Below are 22,114 nucleotides of genomic sequence, written 5' to 3' on the forward strand. Positions count from 1 at the left end.
TTAGAAAACAGAATTCTAAACTACTTGAAAATGTCTTTTAAAAAAGACCAATCAGGGCTTCCCTGGTGGCGCAGTGGTTGAGAGTCCGCCTGCCGATGCAGGGGACACGGGTTCGTGCCCCGGTCTGGGAGGATCCCACATGCCGCGGAGCAGCTGGGCCCGTGAGCCATGGCCGCTGAGCCTGCACGTCCGGAGCCTGTGCTCCGCAACGGGAGAGGCCACAACAGTGAGAGGCCCGCATACCGCAAAAAAAAAAAAAAGACCAATCATTAAACCCTTACAGGTGATAACTCAATCAGAAGCCAACGCATATGAGGTTTTGTTCACTGGTTCTCTAATATTCGACAGGGAAGCAACGCAGACAGCACCCTGCAGTGAGGCAGGAGAAATGGGAGTGCACCACAGCCAAGGAGCCCCATGGGGAAATGAGGGACAGCCTTGCCCCAGACTTCACATGTGTGAAGTTCAGAAGCAGAAAAGCTATGATCTAACAGCCATGGTTCCGGAGATGCTAAATGTGACACAGCAATGCTTTTCCTTGGGAAACACACTCCTGACAACTACCCAGTGCTGATATACGGCAAGACCTACCCATGCCTGTTGCTGGCATTGCTTCTGCCTGGCAGTGCCAAGGAACTGTGAAAGTGCATGCGGGGTTTCCTCATCTGAGCCTTTGTTCCCCAATCTCTTATTCTACTGAGCCCTGAGACTGACACACGGGCCAATCACACTGTGTGACTGGGTTTCTCGTTTGGGAGCAGATTTTATCTAATGTGTACACTTATCCTACACACAATAAAAAAAGGTGTCCCTCCCCATCCTCACAATTGCCTGACCTTAACCCCACTCATAGCTCCAACATTTTAGGGATTAATAAAAAAGATATATGTTTAATCTTCTATTTGTCTATCATATGTGTAAATTATTTATTAGAAGTAGATATACTTTTAATTTTAATAATACATTAACAGATACATTTTCAGAGTTGTGCTTAATATAAATTTTTTTTCCAGTTTTTCCACTGCCAACCAAATGTTTAATTGAAACCTTTTCTTTGCAAGTTAGAGTATTAGTCCCTAGGGAATACTTATCACCTTGTTCATAATAACTTCTTATTTCCATCTGATTTTTTAATCGAGCAAGAAAAATACACTAATATTTGATTAGCTGTACACAGCATGGACTTTCTCCTATGGAGCATCACCATGAGAGAGACAGGTACAGTGACACAAGTTAAAAGAAACTCTTTTCCTCTTAGAGAAATATAAAAGTTCAACTTACCTGTTTTTTCATTTAGAAAAACAGGATAGTAAACTATGTCCAGCATACAGTAAGCCTAAAACTTACTTTCACATTACATAGACAGTGAAGGGGAAAAAGGATAGTAGAAAAGAGAAAAAACGAAGAAGGGACAGACAGGGAAAGGGAATGACAGAGACACACCAGATGTGGAGAAAGGACAAGAGCAGGAGCAGGGGAGAGGCAGGCAGGTCCCGGGGTGCAGAGGCCTGAGCTGAAGTGAACTGTTCTTGTCACACCCTTTGATCCCTGAGCTGCAGGCACCCATAAAGGGTACTGCTGTCCTGTGTAGGTGAGTGACCTTATGAACCGCACCTTCCAGCTTTCTTAACTGTAACGCTTTCATCTGGGGATGGCCCTCTTTTAGAGGGATCATCACCAGTCCACAGGGGACATATGAGGACCTTCTCCTCTGGGCCAAGATGGCAGTGGCCTGAGCCACAGAAGATGGAGCTGAGAGTCGTATCTGGCTCTAGGGCTGAAGTGTCCCCACCACAGGAAGCAATCCCGGGCCCAAGCCCTTTCACAGGGGCTTACCTCCTCAACCATCTGCTTGACTTTCTTCTGCTGGCAATGCACCATGTCATCTAGGTGTCGGATCCGCTCCCGGAGGCTGGCCGATGCCTCCTCCAGCCGCTGATACCTAATACAAATAGAAGAAAGAGCAAGTGAATCCTCAAGCAAAGCAGCAAGAGCAGCACCCAGAGTCACCGCTTGAAGGGAATATTGCCCAGAACAAGATGCACTCTTCCTGCTTTGTGTGTATCCTAGTTTATTAACTACCAATCGACCACCCCACTGTAGAAGGAAGATAGGACCATTTTTCAAATTCCCACTTGAAAGTTTTACCCTGTGTAAGGACAGTTAGTATACTTCCCAGGGGCTGAGAGAGAATTTTTTTGCACCACTTACAGATACGAGAGGCTTTTTCTTTTGGGGTTGATACAGCATTGGAACATCCTCCAGTAATTACCATGATTAGGAAAACAGAGAAGGAGAAGAATCTAGCAACACAACAAAATATCTGAAATCAAGTGGCAGAGTCCTGGAAAGTCAGGAATTACAATTGTTCCATACATCATTTATTTTGAGAAAATGGGAAAGATGCTGAAAGACCCTCTCTCCATCAAAACAGAGCAGACCACCTCATAAAACATTTCATACTTAAAAAAAAAAAAAACACAAATTATCCTCAGACTTTACTTGGTTCAAATAAACCAAAGGAACCAGCAGATGGACTCTACAGTCCTTTGGGGCCACTGGACTGGAGCATGGACGAAGGGTCTGGTGGTCTGCTTACCACTTCCCATCTCTGCCAGGTCCCTCCTCAGCACTATATTAAAGACTAGAGAAGGGCTTCCCTGGTGGCGCAGTGGTTGAGAGTCCACCTGCCGATGCAGGGGACGCGGGTTTGTGCCCCAGTCTGGGAGGATCCCACATGCCGCGGAGTGGCTGGGTCCGTGAGCCATGGCCGCTGAGCCTGTGCGTCTGGAGCCTGTGCTCCGCAACGGGAGAGGCCACAGCGGTGAGAGGCCCGTGTACCGCAAAAAAACAAACAAACAAAAGACTAGGGAAGATCCCTATAACTCTGCAAACTCTGAAGTTGCATAAGAGGAAGGAGAACAGGTATCTTTTCAGCACATACTATGTGGCAGGCAGTACACCCAGCAGTTCCCTCACAATAATACCCCAATGAGATGGGCACTCTTCGCATCATTACAACTCTCCCCACTTGAATAAAGAATTCCCATTTTACAGAGAAGCAAAGAATCTCAGGGTTGTTAAGTAACTTGCTCAAATGCTCAAAGCATCCCAACCTTGTTTTCCTTCACTAGAGGGCCCTGCGTGGCCTCGCTGCCTTCTGGTTTCCAGAAGAGGCCGTGGAATGCTCCTGCATTTCCCATGCAGGGCTTTATACACTCACAGCCAGAGGACAAGGCAAGGTTTCATTGAGGAATGTTTGGAAACAAAGACATTGTAAAATTAGTTTCCATGGCAATGGTATTAGTCACTCTTGAGTTTTCTCATCAACAAGGTGCATCCTGTGGAGCTCAAGGTTATGGAGAACATTTATAGACTGAACCCTGGCACTTCTGACAGGCTTTGACGTGTTCCACTGCACTAACAACCAGCGCTTGGTTGTAAGATGTGGCTGGAAGCTCCACGCTGGAAGCTCCCAGTCCAATGTTTTGCATGTATCAGTCTGCAGTGGGTGACGACCAAACGAATGACAATGTAAGGACCAAGTGAGCCCACAAAAACACAGCATGTCCACCATCTAAATCCATTACAAGACAAAGGGCATTACATCTTACCTTTCTTTGTCAGAATTGGTAATTTCCGTTGACATTTCTGTTTCATGCTCCAGGAGCTGGAGTTGAAGTTGATGGCGTTCCTAAAACAGACAGACACTAATATTTAATCTATGGATCCCAAGTTGGCTGGAGAATGTATAGCAAGCAACTCCAGCACTAGTGAATTCAAGTCTATGTGACACCCATGGGTTTTATACACCCACTTGCCAGGGTCCAAACAAAGCTCAAAATGTCAAATTTACTGGTGCGTATTTATAGATGTATTTATGAGTTAGAGACAAATATCCTGGATAAAGCCATTCAAGATTTATTTTTTTAAAAGCATTTCATCGGCCCAGGCTCAGATGTCTTGTGAAAATGTATGATTCTAAATAATGTTAATCAATACTCTAAATCAGTGGCCTGTGATACTACAAATTTCTTGGGATTATTTTCTGAATCATCAAGAGGGTCTGGAATTCTGTAATATCCTATAAATTAACTGGGATGGTGTGTACACGGGTGTGTTCACTTGTAAAACTACATTGTGAAAATCAGAATGACAGTCCCCCAACAGTGTCCACATCATAATCTCTGAAACTTGTGAATATGTTGCCTTACATGGATAAAGGAACTTTGCAGCCGTGATTAAGTTAATGTTCTTGAAAATAGGGAGGTTGTCCTGGATTATCTAGTTGGGCTCGTATTAGAAGGAAGAAGTAGGGTTAGAATCAGAAACAGACAAAGACTGGGAGATGCTACAATGCTGGCTTTGAAGCTGGAGGATGGGGCCATGAGCCAAGGAATATAGTCAGTCTCTAGAAGGGAACAAAGGCTAGGAAATGGATTCTCCTCTAGAGCTCCCAAAAGGAAGCCGGCCCTGCCAACACTTTGATTTTAGGACTTCTGACCTCCAGAACTACAAACGATAAATCCATGATGCTTTAAGCCTCTAACTGTGGTAAACTGTTACAGTTTCAACAGGAAACCAATTAATGTATCAAGCTGTGCACTTAAGATTTGTACACTTTGCTGTGTGTGTGTGTATATATATATAAGTTTAGAAGTTTACCTAAAATAAGTAATATAAGGGACTTCCCTGGTGGTCCAGAGGTTAAGAATCCGCCTTCCAAGGCAGGGGATACAGGTTCAATCCCTGGTCGGAGAACTAAAATCACACATGCTGCGGGGCAAGTAAGCCCGCGTGCTCTACTGCCCACGCGCCACAACTAGAGAGAAGCCGTCGCCCCGCAACGAAAGATCCCACACGCTGCAATGAATATCCGTGTGCCGCAACTAAGACCCAACGCAGCCAAACAAACAAATAAATAAAATTTTTTTTAAGTAATATAAAATTTGGACACATTTCTTTGAACAAAGTAGAAAATATTAATAAAAATGTAGTGCCCATCGCAACCAAAATTGCCCTAGAAATGTTACAGATGAGAGTATAATAAATTTCCTTACAATGAAGTTTATCAAATTCTGCTTATTAATTGGGAGGAGACTATTCTACTTTAGGTCCTTCTCTAAGTATGGCTGTGCCTCATCTTTAACCTCAGAAGTTCTCCCCAACAAGCTCTGGCTACTTATACACATTCCAAACGTCTTTTCCACCAAATATTCAAAGCAGATCCTTGCAGCTTTAGCCCCCTCAACTTCTGAAGCTGTAAGCAGTGGCAGACCAAGGGTAGACCAGAGCTGCGGAGCAGTCCACCACGGGAGGAAGGGCGTGTTATCATCGATGTACTAAGAATAATGAAGGAAGACCGACTTTTCAGTGGGGTTTTATTACTGCTTTTAAATCTCTACAGCGAATGCACTTTCTTACTGTCCCCACGGGTTCTGCCACTGGCTGGAAGTTTACATTAGCCCTGAAATAATAATGATGATTCTTTTTTTTTTTTTTTTTTTTTTTTTGCGGTACGCGGGCTTTTCACTGTTGTGGTCTCTCCTGTTGCGGAGCACAGGCTCCGGACGCGCAGGTTCAGCAGCCATGGCTCACGGGCCCAGCCGCTCCGCGGCATGTGGGATCTTCCCGGACCGGGGCACGAACCCGTGTCCCCTGCATCGGCAGGCGGACTCTCAACCACTGCGCCACCAGGGAAGCCCTATAATGATGATTCTTTAACAAGCAAGCCTTCCCTCAGACTCCCCAAAAAGCTGTCTTAAAGTAGGGCGAGGCCTAACTTACAGCATACTTTAAAATTCGATTTTTTTTCTAAATTGAGGTACAACAAATCTTAAGTGAGTATTGCACAATCAATACATTTGTATACACATTACCTGGTGAAACCACCACTGAGATCAAGGCATAGAATATTACCTATTCTGCAGAAGAGTCTCTGATAGAACACAGTCCTTACAAGACTTCTACTGATCAGGAAAAAAAGGTGTTTGGCACACAATGCTGAGAACAGTAAACTAAGGGATACAGCACAGAAGCCATTCAAAAGCACATGGTTTGTCCTCGAGAAAAATCCAAAAACAGGCGAGAACAGGAATACAAACTCTGTGGGCATGCTGTTCACATCCTGTGTGACAGAGATTTGGCACGGTTCCTGCTGTCCCAGATTTATCCCTGAAGGGGGAAAACCAGTAAATGGGTAATCTAATCTTAGCTAAATAAAGCAAGCATTTCGCTAGCTTAAATGGGAAAGATTAAGGGGAAGGACAATAGATTTTCAATCACTAAAGAAAAAGCCAAGAGGACGTGGGGAACATTTTGTGTCACACAAACGCTGGCAGGGACGGCCGGCCTTACCAACACCAGCCTGGCCCCCAGCCATATGGCCCTTACCCGGGCTGCACGTGGACATCAGTAGGAAAAAGCTGGGAACTTTCAGAATCGCAAGGGTACAAAGAAACTCAGCTACAGAACAGGTCCAGCTGAAAAAGAAGCTGACACCAGGGGCAGGCATTTATGCAAGTAACAACAGAAAAATCAGGGCCACACATTTGTGAGCCCCGACTTTATATATGCCAGGCCCCGTGCTGAGCACTTGGCGCGGAGTTTTCTCGTGTACTCCTCACAGAAGGCCTAAGAATAAGAATTACTATTGTCAGCATTTTACAGAAGAGGAAACTGAATTTGGAAAAGTCAAGTAACTGCCCACAATGAGAAAGAGAGGCAAGACTCAAACCCTAGGTCTGTCGGATCCTAAAACCCATATTCCTAACCAGCACATGGACAGTCTGTCTGTACATCTCCCCGTGCTGCCCGCTCACCTGGCTTCTGCTTGCTGCAGGACAGTCTGTCACCCAGGGGGAGTGTGTGCTTTAACCAGCACCGTCTGCTGTTGTAGGAGAGTGGTGATGTGGGAGATAGCTCACCCACGTTCTAGAAAATGCCTTCGTTGCCCAATTGTTATGACTGCCACCTCCAGCCAATGTTGACATTAGCCCTAACCATGCCACTTACCCGCTCTTCAATACCGCATGGGATTCTGCTTTCCCAGAGGGTGGAGGCGAAATTGTAATTGACTCTCTATTTGCTCAAGTCCCTCCCCAAAAAAGATGTTACCCAAAACAGGAGCCCCCCACCAGCCCCGAAGCTCCACAGTATTGCATTTAAGGCTGTTCCCAAGCTGGTTACACCTCCCGTGTCAGGGGACGGTGGAGGGGATCATGCCGCAGACACCACGGGTCAGCCCTCTTCTCAGAATCACCCGGGAGCCCAGTTGTTGACCCTGCTCACACTGTCACTCCCCCTCCCTCCGTCGTCAGCCTGGGGATTCTCAGCATCCAGCGTGAGTGAGTTACGGGATGCTGATGGGTCAGGTCTTGGCCGGTCAGTGCTGTTCTGCAAACTCATGTCACGAGAGAGTCGCTTTCCAGGAAGCAGCCACAGCTCTAGCCTTCAACTACCCCCCTCCCCCAGCAGCAAGCCGTCACCTGCTAAAGGTCACCCGCCCTTTCTCTCTCTTCTTTTTTCTCTTTCCTCTCTCCCACCCCTCCTTCCCGTTTCTCCACTTCCTGCCTAATTTCCAGGCTCCCTCTTCCCTTTCTCTAGACTGGCTCATTATCCAGGCAGAGCTCCTGCCTTCTGCAGGCCTCCCCCCCAAACCCACAGAGAAAGGCAGTGTCCCCCGCTCCGACACAGAGTGTCAGAGAAAAGCCAACCCTTCAGACCCAGGCAGGGCTTGGAGTGTCGCTGTAATGTCGAAATAGGGCTTGCCTGCTCAACAAGTAATCTAAGTTCATGCTTGGGGTCCCAGCAAAGCAGGGCTGCTAAAATATTAGTTTCTGTAAATAATTTTATACGTAATGTTTTTTGAAGCATCAAAATTTTCACCACGGGAAAAATTAGAACTTTGTGGGACTTCCTTATACTTTCTTTTACAGTTTTCTCTTTGTTTTTTTCAAGTCACAAATTGCAGGGATGAGAGGGATCAGTGGTGAGGGCTTCTCATACTTTGGGGCAGGCCTGCAGGGGAACTGCTGCACCGCAAGGGAGGCTGGGCGAGGGGGCCCCGGGCCCCACGCTGTGTTACCTTCTCCATGCGCTCTATCAGCCTGTCCAGCTCCCCGATCCTCTGGTCCTTCTCCTCTAGGCTGATCTCCGCCGCTTGCATCTTTTTATTAGCTTCTTCAATGGCTTTCAGAAAACTATTGGTTTCTTCCTGCAAAAGAAACGCACTCTCCTCAGCAGAGCATGGAGTCGCTACCAATCAGGGTCCAAACAGCTCAGGCCTGGCTAAATCATCATGTCTCTTTAAAAGCATGACCTGGGGGCCTGGAAGTGTCTCACAGATCATGAACTCAAATTTCATGATTCTGGTTCTCACCAGTGAATAAAGACACATTGCATGGCTTTTTAATGGGTCTACTTATTTTTTCTCCTTTTTCTCCCCTTGACTCTTTATGTCTAAAAAGAGCCTACAAATGTTATTTATCCCCTGACTAGGTGCTCAGGGTGTCACACAACCTAAACGGAATTAGGGCTGGATCTGGAATTGAATGCAGAATGCCCAGATCTTTCTCCCATATTGCAAAGCACCAACTCAGTCAATGAATCAGCACATGTATTAAGCCTGTGAGGACACAAGATAAGGCAGAATGGAGTCCCTGCCTTCAAGGAATTTATGCTCTTCTAGAGAAGCCAAGATGTGAGACATACAGCCCAGCTCCAACAACAGGGACAAGAGAATTCCATGGCAAAGAGCAGAGAAAGTGTGGGTTTCCCAGGGACAGAGGACACTTGCAGGTGTGTGACTGGGAAAGACTTCATTCATGGAGATGCTGGCATCTTCGGGGCTCTCAGGGAGCGTAGGTAGGATCAAGGACGGGCAAGGAAGAGCAAATGGAGTGAGAAAGGGCGTGGCTGCAGGTAAGCCCAGGATCTGCTCGGAGGCTGGCAAATGGTCAGACCAGCTAGAGAAAGTGGTGATTGAGGACTATTCCAAGCAGGGAAGGTGGTGAGTAAAGGAAGGGAGGGAGAAGGGAGAGCAGTGAATCGGCAAATAATAAATTCCTTGACCCGTTACCCACGTTAGAGTCCACTAACTCACCTCTGAGCACAAACCCTACCATGTAGAGCTCACCAACAATAATGCACCCCAAACCCTCTGCTATCCCATCAGCAGGTAGGACATAACACACCAGGAGCGCCTCTTTCTCGGCACTGTGCCTCTGCTGCTCTTCATGCAGCCTTTCTTCGTACTGGCTGTACAGCTTCCTGGTCATCTCCCTCATCACCTCTGCGTTGGCTTCTTGGGAGGATTCCACCTGCAGAGAGACTCACTTTAGAGCTACAACTTGGTGGGCTCAGGGGGAATCCACACCTTTCACTCTGTAGGTATCAAGTGTGGACTCACGGGGGAGTGGACCCATGCCCCAGGGCTCTGCAGGAGACAGAGGCACAGGAACGAACGGGGAAAGAGGTAGAAGAAGGAAAAGGGGTGAGCAGGTGCAGAGAAAATTAAAAGGGGCCCCTTACACTCATTTACTTGATATTATCTGGAAAAGGTGCTCCACGGGAGTGAATTTTTCAAAAGGCAGAAACGTACCTCTCTAAGTGTCAACCTTGCCCCCCAAATGTAGCCATTTTTAAACTGAATTCTCTAAAATGTATCATGCTCCACTGTCTTATTGACCTCTTTCTTCAATGACTCTTTCTGTCTAATGTTCTTTTGCTCCTGAAATTTTATCATCTTTTATTCTATCAGTTTTAACAAACTTTTTTCTCTAGTTAATATATCCACACTCTAATTGGCCTCAGAAAGATAAGCTTTTTAAATTCTTCAGTATTCTACTGTGGGCTGAAAATAAGACCACTACGTTATTAGAGTTGGGTCAGAGTCCTACAAAATTAAAAAGTAAAAAGGTTTGCTATAGGAGGAAGGAGGGAGTTAAAGAGAAAAGAGGAGATTACAGATATTGATGTTCTATTTCTTTGTTTTGTAGATTTAACTTTGAAACCAAGTAAATAATTTATCTGTTATAAATATTAAATGTTAAACAATTATCTACCAAGATCATTCACTGGGACAAGAACAGACCTTTCAACAAATGGTGCTGGGATGATCGGATTTGTCACATACAAAAGAATGAAGTTGGATCCCTAATACACCATATACAAAAATTAACTCGAAATGGATTAAAGGTTTAAATGAGAAAGCCAAAACTATAAAACTCTTAGAAGAAAACCATAAGGCAAATCTTTGTGACCTTTGATTGAAATTAGATATGGCACCAAAAGCATAACTGATGAAAAAGAGATAAATTAAGACTTCATCAATATTCAATATTAAAAACTTCTGTGCTTCAAAGGATAGCATCAAGAAATTGAAAAGATAACGCCTAGAGTGGGGGGAAATATTTGTAAATTATTTATCTAATAACTTGTATCTGGAATATATGAAGAATTTTGACAACTCAATAATAAAATATAAATAACCCAATTTAAAAATGGGCAAAGGATCTGATAGACACTCCAGAGAAGATATCCAAATGACCAATAAGCACAAGAAATGATGCTTAACATCATTAGTTATCAGGGAAATGCAAAACTACAATGAGCTTCACACCTACGAGGATGACTATAATCAATAAAAGAGAGTAACCAGTGTTGGCAAGGATGGGGAGAAATTGGAATCCTCTTACATGGCTGGTAGGAATGTAAAATGGTGCAGGCTATGCACTCTATGTTACCTTTCATATTGTTTGACTTTTCCCCCCAGGCGCATACATTACTTTAAAAATTTTTTTAAGTCAGAAAAGCAGGAAGGCCTTTGAAGAGAAGCTGCCCACATGGAGTTGAAGCCATCCCATTAGTTACACTGTCCAATCAGTCTCTAGGAAACACTTAAGCTCATATAAGAAATCTGGACTCATCCTTTCCATACCTTTGTGCTTTTCCAAATGTTGTGTTTGGAAATGTTCCCATCTGGTTTGGGGGACCTTAGCTGGGGGCTCCTGGGGGCTTGCACAGGCCTAGCTTAGGAGATGAGAAAAAGTAGAGCCGTGGGCAAGCAGGCTTATGTTGGGAGTGGCTGGTGTTTCCTTTCTTCCCTGGCCCTGCCCTCACCTGTGAACTTCAGGCCATTGATTTTATGGCCTCCGAAGGTTTGTGTCGCTTCCTTCCAGCTTACTGCTTGTTTAAGAGAGCTGAGTTAGCTGGGTAGGTAACCTCTGGATAAGTAAGGTGTACTACAACCCGGATAGGCTACATGATATTTACTCCAAAGACTGGACAAAAGTCTCTCTTGATGCCCTCTCAATCTCCCCTCTCATCTCTAGGCAAGTTTTGGTACCAAGAAACCACAAAATGGGAAGTCCTGAACAGAGGTTATCATTAGATGAAAGAGACCCAGCGTGTCCTGCACTCCATCTCCACTTCTAGAATGAGCTCTGGCCCTCACGTCCTGTTTACGCTGCATCCAGGTCACATGAAATACTCTGAGTCCCGTCACTTTTGTAATTTGGGGGGTGTGGGGTTGGGTAAAGTAAAGCATTAGTCTCTACAACAGGCAATTGCGGACTGGATTTAGAGGCTTGGTCTCCCTGACACCACAGCACCTCTGGAACAGACATGGATGAAGAGCACAGGTGCAGAGAGTAGATACTCAGTACATATTTGTGGAATGAATGACTGCACAGAGATCCTACATTGAGGAAAAGACTCCAAACAGTCATTTCAGAATTTTTCAGCAACAAATGCCTTTTTTTCCAAAGTAACTCTTACGCAGAAATACAATATATGAAAAAGTAGAAGAGTGTCCCTGTTTGAAGTGAAAGCAAAGAGGAGCTGATCGACTGTGTAGCTCTCTGGTCCCTCCCCCTTCCCAGGTGGTTGTGTTTGGCCAAGTGGGTGGTGATGGCACAGCCTATGGGGCAGCCATCACAGAGGCTACACAGTGTGGTGTGGTGGCCCATGCTCCCCATCAGCTGTCCCTGAGGCAGCCCATAGGTAGGGGACCACGTGGCCCAGTTTGTTCCCCTAACTAAATTCTTAATAGCACCTCCTTTCACTCCTGAACATACTCTGGTTTGAGCAATAAATCACATGGCACACTACCCATAACACACTCTCCCCTAGAATAGCCTAAGGCTGTGTTGAACACAATCTGAAAAGCACAGGCTTAAATAAAAACAAATTCATTCAGGAAATAATCTGTTGAGTCACTTCTGTGAGCCATTCGTGGGTCGGTTCCTGGAAGTTTCAAAGCTGGAAGGAGCACTAACATCTCCAGGGCCTTAGAAGCTGAGCTGAGGAATAAGCGCGACCTGGGGGCAGGAGGGACACTGCCCAGAGTCCTTGGTCGCCCACCCATTTTCTTCCTGGGGGCCCTTCAGCTCTTCATTGTCAAACCAGACAATGAGGCCTTGGAATCTCAGAGAGAATCTAAACAGTGAAGCTTCTGAAGTCCTGGACCTGTGGGCAGCCCAAGTGTCCTCTCAGTACATAAGAGCAGTGCCACGATGAGGTCTCAGGAGCCCTTGAGGCCACTGGGACCAAGGCAGGAGAGCCCAATAGGGGTATACACAGGGTACCCCCAATCTGCACTGGCAGCTGTGAACACAGAAACCCTCTCAGTCCCTTCAAGTCAAATCCTGTGGGGTTGGCCACAAAGAGGGTGGGGAAGCCCAACAAAGAAGAGAAGAGAGAGAGGGAAATGGGAGAGTTGGCGATGGGAGAAGAGAGAAAAGAAGAAGAGAAGAGAGAAAGGTTAGTGGGAAATCTACACTCCTGTACTTTACCTTCATTTTCAGCAGCTGGTTTTCCACCTGTGCTACCTCTAACTGCCTCTGCTTTTCCCGCAGCTTGTCCATGGAGGCTTCATATGTCTGCTGCAGATTTCTGACTTGAGCCTTAACGTTGCTATTCTCCAAAGTAACGTCCACAAGGGTTTTCTGTCAGGATGAAAATAAAAACCAGATCTAGCGGTGTGAGAAAACATGGCCAGAGTCATACACCGGGACATCCCTTTGTCATTAACGGCCGAGGGAGGCATCGGCCCACAGGAGCTGCAAGCCTGGGACCCTGGTGTTAGAGCGCCTGAGGGCCCCCCTTGGTGGTCAGGAGGTCTGCCGCCCTGCACTTGGGTGGGCCAGCCAGCTTTCCCCCGTAACATGCCATGGCTGCTGCTAACACCACTTGCCACTGCTTAGGATGGATGGAAATGGATTAAAACACTTTTCCAAGGAAAAATGTTTGTAATACGTAATTTCACGTGGAAAAAAAATGGGTTTGAAAACAGTAAGTACAGAAGAATCCCATTTTGAAAAAAATAATGCATGAGCATCTGTCCAAATGTATTCATGCCTAGAAAAAAAAAAAAAAAAAAGACTAGAAGGAGTCACCAAAATCCAAATAATGATTTTCACTATGGGATAGGATTATAGATGGCATTAATTTTCTTCTTCGTATCTTCTATATTTTCCATATTCCCAAACTGCAATCAGAAAACAAAATACGTGTTTTATAAAATGGAGATATTCCCCTTTTTTCTTAAACAGGTTGTTTACTTCTGTACTTCTAGACGAGCTGCCAGGACAGCAACAACAGGGCTGAGGTCACTGTAATGCCTGTAAATGCTTCATCTCCCTCGCTCAGGCAGAGAAGGGTGGTGATGAAGGGAGGGGCAGGGAGCCGAGTCTGTGACCCCCACAAGTGCCTGACAAGTGTCAGAAACCTGTTGCTTACTGCTCCAGGCTGCCCACTGGAACAGGAATGCTTAACTTAATATCGTTGCTATTTCATGCTTCGGGTCACTTGCTTAACTCTCCTTACAGAGAAATGGCTTCCACAACCCCAGAATTTCTACCACCAGACACAGGTTTATGGGCACCTTCTACCACCTCCTGAAGTCACCTACAACTTTATATTAGAAGATCTGGAAACTCTGGTGTTGAACACACATCCTAATACCTGGGTCCTCGTTGTAGATGACCAGTCTCTGAAGCTCCTCCACCCCTTAGCTTCCACTTTGGAGAATAAGCCTCATGCCTAAACCTATTCGAATCAGTAGAAAGGATTTTCAGTGGTGGTAAATAGATATTAAAGAAAATACAGAAGCCATTTGAAAGTTGGAATCACAGAGCATTGGAGATGCAAGGAGCCTTAGAAACCATCTGGCCAACAACCCTCTCTCCAAGTCCCACTGGCTTTACAGAGACCGGTCTTGTGCTCAGAACCTATATCTGGACCAAGAGACCAGGGCTGTAGCCCTGGACTAGCTATACACTTTGTTCAAGTCATTTCTGTTGGCCTCAGTTTGTTTATCCATAAAACAAGGGGGTTGGAGATCATCTCAATAGTGCTTTCCAGCTTTGACATTCTATAAAATCAAACCAAGGATCTGGTCTCGTCAGTAATAATGAAAATGGGGTAGACTAGACAATGGAAGAAATAAGAAGCCAACTATTTTCAGACTCAGTTGGGTTTCCTGGCCATGAGATGATGTATTTCTTTCCTCTGCTCCTCCCTCTTCCCCAGCCTCCACCCCCTCCTTTTTTGGTTTTTTTTTAAACAACAGTTTTTAATCTTTTCATTATAAGGCTCCTCTGTCTACCCTGGAATAAGAGACTAGACTGTAACTAGAAATCAGTCAGAGTCCCTGGGTTAGGGTGGACCCTGTTCTAACAGTTGACCTCTGAAATAAATGCCTGGCGTGTCAGTGGTGTGGACAAAAACGTTGCCTGCCATTCCAGTAAACAATGACTGTTGCCCACCATCAAGTCATCAGCCACCGCAGCCCACTCAACAGTGTGCCCTGAGGGGGATTCAAGATGGAAGAAAGCAGGATACTAGCCCTAGATAGTTAAGATGCAAACCAAAGAAATAATTTCAATGAGCCCAGACTCTTACATCTTCTTATACATAGAAAAGCACTAAAAACATTAACTAAAGATGTCTGGGTTTTTTTTGAGATTAACAGCAATCTTCTGATGTTTGGCTACATTTTTTTTTAAAGCAAAACTCGTATCTATCCTGGTTCCTCCCTCGCCCCTTTGGAGCAGCTCCTCAGAGCTGTCTGAGAGGCTGATTCCCAGGCTATAAGGCTCAGTAAGGTCCCCGAATAAAACAGAACTCTGAACTTTTAGGTTGTATGGTTGTTTTTTTTTTAATCAACAGTGGGGTGGCAAATCAGAAGTATGATGGGGAAGAAAACCCAGATACCAACCAGATCTGAACTCAGGTGAGATACAGCATTTCCTGGTTGGCCAGTAGAGAGATATCTGAGAGGGAAGGAAAGGGAGCCTGGGTGAGCCCCCTTGATAGCAGGAGGAAGGGAAAATAAAGGCTCCTGAATAAACCAGACCCAAAGTAGGGCTTGGCCTGAGGCCAGGGGAAAGCTGCCAGGCACTATGGGAGAGCCAGGAAAAGGGTGGGACGCAGAGGCCCCACCAGAAATGGGCCTCCCAGACAAATCCAAACACAAGGCCCACCCAGGCCCACTGCGGGACCATGGCCTAGCTTTGCTGTTGGCACTACTGCCCGAACAGCTGTTAGTAGAGAATACTAGATCCTAAGGGAAGTGGATAATCCCAACATGAAAATTTGTTTGCTTATCTAGCAAATTATTTATAGAGAACCAGAAAGGATGTGAAATAGCTTGTGTGAACTTTCAAGAGGAAGGTAAAGAGATAAGAGCCAAATAAAGTTGGAAGGGGACAAACTATTATTTGCATGTTTGGAAATTAAAGCCAAGGGAAGCTGCTTCTGGTGAATATAATGCTTTACTCTGAACATTTTCAAGTTAATTTGCATGTTGCGTTGGGGGACTCAGTCGGAAGACTAACAATGGGCAGCATATGAGGGGTTAACTCCTAGCAAATCAAACTAATCAAGAGAAAAACCCCCTTGACGTGTGGTGACCACACACATTTGCACAAATGTGGGATCCTGACTCTTTTTGCTTCCCTGCCTGGTACTACAAGATATTCTTCGGAAGCCACATGATTTCTTTCAAAGCAAAATAATTTCTAGGGACTTCCCTGGCGGTCCAGTGGTTAAGACGCCATGCTTCCAATGCAGGGGGTGCAGGTTTGATCCCTGACTGGGGAACTAAGATCCCACATGCCTCGCAGCCAAAAAATAGTAATCATAATAATTTCTAAATTAGGAAAAAGTACCTTACAGCCTCTGGGAGTCACTTGTCATGAATGAACGCAGATTGCCTTTGCTTAAGTCTGGCTTTCCTGTGGTTGGTGGAACTTCTCGTAACACTGGGGCTTAAGGGACGGGCTGATGTGTTGTTTTAGGCACTGACACTTAGAACCACTTGGGTGTCTAGTGGAACAAGTGACATCTCTAGCACTGAACTCAGGATCTAACCCCCAATTTTAATAAGCGCAAAAACAACTGCAACTCCAAAGTTGAGAGTCTCAGCTTGGAAGCATTTCCATCGGCTTCCTTCCTTCACCGTCTCCCTGGCCTGGCCTTCACTGTGGCTGTGTGTAAAGGATTCCAAATAATGAGCTGAAGACATTCTGTGACTTACTTTTCTACAAAGACACAGGGCCCACCCTTGGCTAAGCTCTCCTGCACTGGAACAGAGGAGACCCAGGTGAATCGGGAGCAGATGAATACCTGCAGGCTGATGGAGTCCGACACCAAAGCCGAGTTCATGGTATTAAAACTGTCCAGGGCTGACGACTGGGTTTGGATGTAATTCTCCTGATAATCCTGCTGAGCCTGTGAAACCTGGACAGATTGAGGAGACAGTTACACACAACCAATGCATACACACTCATGCAACCTTCAGTTACACACAACCAATGCACACACACTCATGCAACCTTCAGTTACATACAACCAACACACACACACTCACGACAACCTTCAGTTACACACAACACACACTCATGCAAACTTCAGTTACACACAACCAATGCACACACACTCATGCAACCTTCAGTTACAAGCAACGCACACACACGACAACCTTCAGTTACACACAACCAATGCACACACACTCATGACAACCTTCAGTTACATACAACCAACGCACACACACTCATGACAACCTTCAGTTACACACAACCAACGCACACACACTCATGACAACCTTCAGTTACATACAACCGATGCACACACACTCATGACAACCTTCAGTTACACACAACCAATGCACACACTCATGGAACCTTCAGTTACACACAACCAACGCACACACACTCATGACAACCTTCAGTTACACACAACCAAGGCACACACACTCACAACCTTCAGTTACACACAACCAATGCACACACTCATGCAACCTTCAGTTACACACAACCAAGGCACACACACTCACGACAACCTTCAGTTACACACAACCAACACACACTCATGCAACCTTCAGTTATACACAACCAATGCACACACACTCACAACCTTCAGTTACACACAACCAATGCGCACACACTCACAACAACCTTCAGTTACACACAACCAACGTGCACACACTCACAACCTTCAGTTACACACAACCAATGCACATACACTCACGGCAACCTTCAGTTACACACAACCAATGCACACACACTCACGACAACCTTCAGTTACACACAACCAATGCACACTCATGCAAACTTCAGTTACACACAACCAACGCACACTCATGCAACTTTCAGTTACACACAACCAATGCACACACATGACAACCTTCAGTTACACACAACCAATGCACACACGACAACCTTCAGTTACACACAACCAACGCACACACGACAACCTTCAGTTACACACAACCAACGCACACACACTCATGCAAACTTCAGTTACCCACAACAAATGCACACTCGTGCAACCTTCAGTTACACACAACCAATGCACACACACTCACAACCTTCAGTTACACACAACCAATGCGCATACACTCATGACAACCTTCAGTTACACACAACCAACGCACACACACTCATGACAACCTTCAGTTACACACAACCAATGCACACACTCATGCAAACTTCAGTTACACACAACCAACGCACACACACTCATGACAACCTTCAGTTACACACAACCAACGCACACACACTCACAACCTTCAGTTACACACAACCAATGCACACACTCATGCAACCTTCAGTTACACACAACCAATGCACACACTCACGACAACCTTCAGTTACACACAACCAATGCACACACACTCATGCAACCTTCAGTTACACACAACCAATGCACACACACTCATGAACCTTCAGTTAGGCTGGAATATTCCCCTGATGGTAGCCACATCCGGGTCAGTGATATTTCACGTACAGCTTTAAATTAAAAAGTCACCATCTGCATGACCCAGAGAGTAGAAAGACAAGACTACTTTTCCTTCGGATCATATTCACACATTCCCCCACAGGGCTTCACTTAGTCCTCGCAACACTTTGCAGCAGCCAGAACATTCTCTTTTATAGGGAGGAAACAGAATCAGATAAGTTAAGGGATTTGTATGCAAATAGCTAGGAAGTGGAACAGCTACTTTTAGAACCTAGAATGCAGTTGGATACCTTCTTGTGCCATCTTGCTTTTTTCTTTATAAATTTATTTATTTATTTATTTTTGGCTGCATTGGGTTTTCGTTGCTGCGTGCAGGCTTTCTCTAGTTGCGGCAAGCGGGGGCCACTCTTTGCTGCGGTGTGCGGGCTTCTCATTGCAGTGGCTTCTCTTGTTGCAGAGCACGGGCTCTAGGCATGCGGGCTTCAGTAGTTGTGACTCATGGGCTCTAGAGCGCAGGCTCGGTAGTTGTGGCACACAGGCTTAGTTAGTCCGCAGCATGCGGGATCTTCCCGGACCAGGGCTCAAACCCGTGTCACCTGCAATGGCAGGCGTATTCTCAACCACTGCACCACCAGGGAAAGTCCCATCTTGCTTATTTCTACTCACCATGGAAGGAATATACTTTGGGCTCAACCAGTTCTCAAGAGTTGTTTTGTGGCTGCTGCAGTTGTTGTGCTGTCTTTGTTGGACGTGTATTTAACACGTTTGAGAGAGATTCAACAGAGGCCAGCCTTAAACTAGACCTTAAAGAAGGGCTGGATATAGAAAGTCCGGGAGAGGACTTCCCTGGCAGTCCGGTGGTTGGAACTCCGCGCTCTCACTGCCGAGGGCCCAGGTTCAATCCCTGGTCGGGGAAATAAGATCCCACAAGCCTCGCAGTGCGGCCAGAAAAAAAAAGGCTGGGAGGCAGCAGAACCAGGGGTAAGGTTTCTGGGAAGGCTCAGGGGCAGACCCCGTGTGGCCTGTGGGAGCCACAGGAAGCAGCCAGGCATGAGAGAGTGAGAGGTGCACCCTTGGGAGTGGGAGAGAGAGCTGCAACAGCAGCCCAGGCCCAGGAGGCATGTTCCTGCTCACGGTGTGTTCATACAGCAGTAAGTTAGCATCTTAACCTGGCTACAGTCCGTGGTGTGGCCTGGAGGAGGAGGAGACTGAGGGTGGAGACTGAGCTCCTGCAACAGTCTAGCATGAAAAAACAGGGCGTGTAGGAGGGGGCAATGGAAAGCAGGGGGCAGAGCTCTGTTTTTGCATCTATTGCAAATCCAATCCTTTGGCTTTAATTACAGTCATTAGTGTCAGTGGAAGGCAGAGTGAATTTCCATAGGTCTGTGAGAATTTCACAAATCTCTTCCTACGTGTCAGTGAGCATGGGCTAGGTGGATATGCTTGTATACCCCCCTCCCCTGTAATCAAGGCAGTAGGTCTTACTTAAGCAGATAATTTCACAGACCAGACATAAACTAGACTCTAATACACAACTGTGGCAACTGTGCTCCTTTCCTGCAGATGTTAACTTTTGTTTTTGAATTTTATTTATTCATTTTTTATAAGCAGGTTCTTATTAGTTATCTATTTTATACATATTAGTGTATACATGTCAATCTCAATCTCCCAATTCATCCCATCACCACCCACCCCCCGCTTTCCCCCTTTGGTGTCCATACGTTTGTTCTCTACATGTGTGTCTCTATTTCTGCCTTGCAAACCAGTTCATCTGTACCATTTTTCTAGATTCCACATATACATATATGTGTTAATATACAATATTTGTTTTTCTCTTTCTGACTTACTTCACTCTGTATTGCAGTCTCTAGGTCCATCCACGTCTCTACAAATGACCCAATTTCATTCCTTTTTATGGCTGAGTAATATTCCATTGTATATATGTACCACAACTTCTTTATCCATTCATCTGTCAATAGGCATTTAGGTTGCTTCCATGTCCTGGCTATTGTAAATAGTGCTGCAATGAACATTGGGGTGTATGTGTCTTTTTGAATTATGGTTTCCTCTGGGTATATGCCCAGTAGTGGGATGACTGGGTCATATGGTGGTTCCATTTTTTGATTGGGTTGTTTGTTTTTTTAATATTGAGCTTCATGAGCTGTTTATATATTTTGGAGATTAATCCTTTGTTCGTTGATTTGTTTGCAAATATTTCCTCCCATTCTGAGGGTTGTCTTTTTGTCTTGTTTATAGTTTCCTTTGCTGTGCAAAAGCTTTTAAGTTTCATTAGGTCCCATTTGTTTATTTTTGTTTTTATTTCGATTACTCTAGGAGGTCAGTCAAAAAAGATCTTGCTGTGATTTATGTCAAAGAGCGTTCTTCCTATGTTTCCCTCTAAGAGTTTTATAGTGTCCAGTCTTACATTTAGGTCTCTAATCCATTTTGAATTTATTTTTGTGTATGGTGCTAGGGAGTGTTCTAATTTCATTCTTTTACATGTAGCTGTCCAGTTTTCCCAGCACCACTTATTGAAGAGGCTGTCTTTTCTCCATTGTATATCCTTGCCTCCTTTGTCATAGATTAATTGACCATAGGTGCGTGGGTTTATCTCTGGGCTTTCTACCCTGTTCTACTGATCTATATTTCTGTTTTCTGCAAATGTTAACTTTTATGGCAAGTATGTCATACAAAATGGATTTTTTTTCTTCAAGGTTATTAATCACAAATATTTTTTAAATGTTTTCTCCCATATGCGTTAGCAAGGTTAAACCCGAGGAAGCTTATTTTTTCTTTAATTTTTAGTAGGTAATACATTCATAGAGTTCAAACATTTTAAAAGTAGAAAAGGTATACACTAAAATAAATCTCCCTTTCAGTCCTGTCCTATCTGCTCAGTTACCACCTTGCCCACTCTGCACCTCAAGTAGGAATCACTGTTAATTATTTTCTTGATGATCCTTCTAGTAACTTTGTGTACACACACAAAACAGTCTAGATATATTTATTTTCCCCTCCTGGTTTACATAAATGGTAACACACTACATATGATATTTTCCTATGTCTTGCTTTTTTTACCACTTACTCTGTATCTTTGAAATTTTTCTGTATCTCTTTTTGAAGAGCTTACTCACTCTTTTTATTCTTTTTTTTTTTTTTACAACTCTGTGTATTATAGAGATGTAATTTATTTTACTTTCTCCTTCTTAATGGACACGTAGGCTTCCAATCTTTTTACTATTACAAACAATGCTTAACAACTAAGTTCATATATATGTCATCTCACATATGTGAGATTTGATCTACAGAATAAATGCTTAGAAAGAAGCTTGCTGAGTCAAAGGATGCAGGCATTTGTAATTTGGGTAGATACTGCAAACTGTTCTCCCTAAGAGTAATGCAAACGACATTCCAAGCAGCAATCTTCCTGTTCCTCCACAGCACGGCTAATACAGCATTTTGTCCTACTTTTGCAGTTTTGCCAGTCTGTTAGGTGAAAATAGCATCTCAGGACCATTTTAATGCGAATTTTTCTTATTGAGAATGAGGCCAAGCATCTCGTCATACATTTAAGAGCTCTTCATCTTTCCTTTACTATAAACTATCTGTCACAAATATTTTGCCTATTTTTATGAGTTGTGGTCCTTGTCCTCTTGATTCATGGGCGCTCTTTAAATACTCAGGATATTAGCCTATTATCTATAATATGAAGGCAAATAATTTTTCCCAGCTTGTCATTTGACTTCGGTGTTTTTGTCAGCACTAGTCTTCATTTTTTTTTTTTTTTTTTTTTGCGGGCCTCTCACTGTTGTGGCCTCTCCCGTTGCGGAGCACAGGCTCCGGACGCGCAGGCTCAGCGGCCATGGCTCAC

At 44.7% G+C, this 22,114-nt stretch overlaps 1 protein-coding gene across 2 annotated transcripts in view; it reads right to left on the bottom strand.

The window, feature by feature from the left end:
* MYZAP (myocardial zonula adherens protein) overlaps positions 1-22,114 on the bottom strand; it is a 140,914-nt gene that overhangs the window by 89,705 nt on the left and 29,095 nt on the right. For both annotated transcript variants that reach the window (XM_060097285.1, XM_060097286.1), the window contains exons 5-10: positions 16,630-16,743; positions 12,795-12,947; positions 9,195-9,320; positions 8,087-8,215; positions 3,615-3,694; positions 1,837-1,942 (exon numbers count right to left, since the gene is read on the bottom strand). In XM_060097285.1, coding sequence (XP_059953268.1) covers positions 1,837-1,942; positions 3,615-3,694; positions 8,087-8,215; positions 9,195-9,320; positions 12,795-12,947; positions 16,630-16,743 — 708 coding nt within the window. The remainder of the gene's footprint in view (positions 1-1,836; positions 1,943-3,614; positions 3,695-8,086; positions 8,216-9,194; positions 9,321-12,794; positions 12,948-16,629; positions 16,744-22,114) is intronic.

This window comes from Mesoplodon densirostris, chromosome 4, assembly GCF_025265405.1.
Source record: "Mesoplodon densirostris isolate mMesDen1 chromosome 4, mMesDen1 primary haplotype, whole genome shotgun sequence".
Taxonomy (NCBI): domain Eukaryota; kingdom Metazoa; phylum Chordata; class Mammalia; order Artiodactyla; family Ziphiidae; genus Mesoplodon; species Mesoplodon densirostris.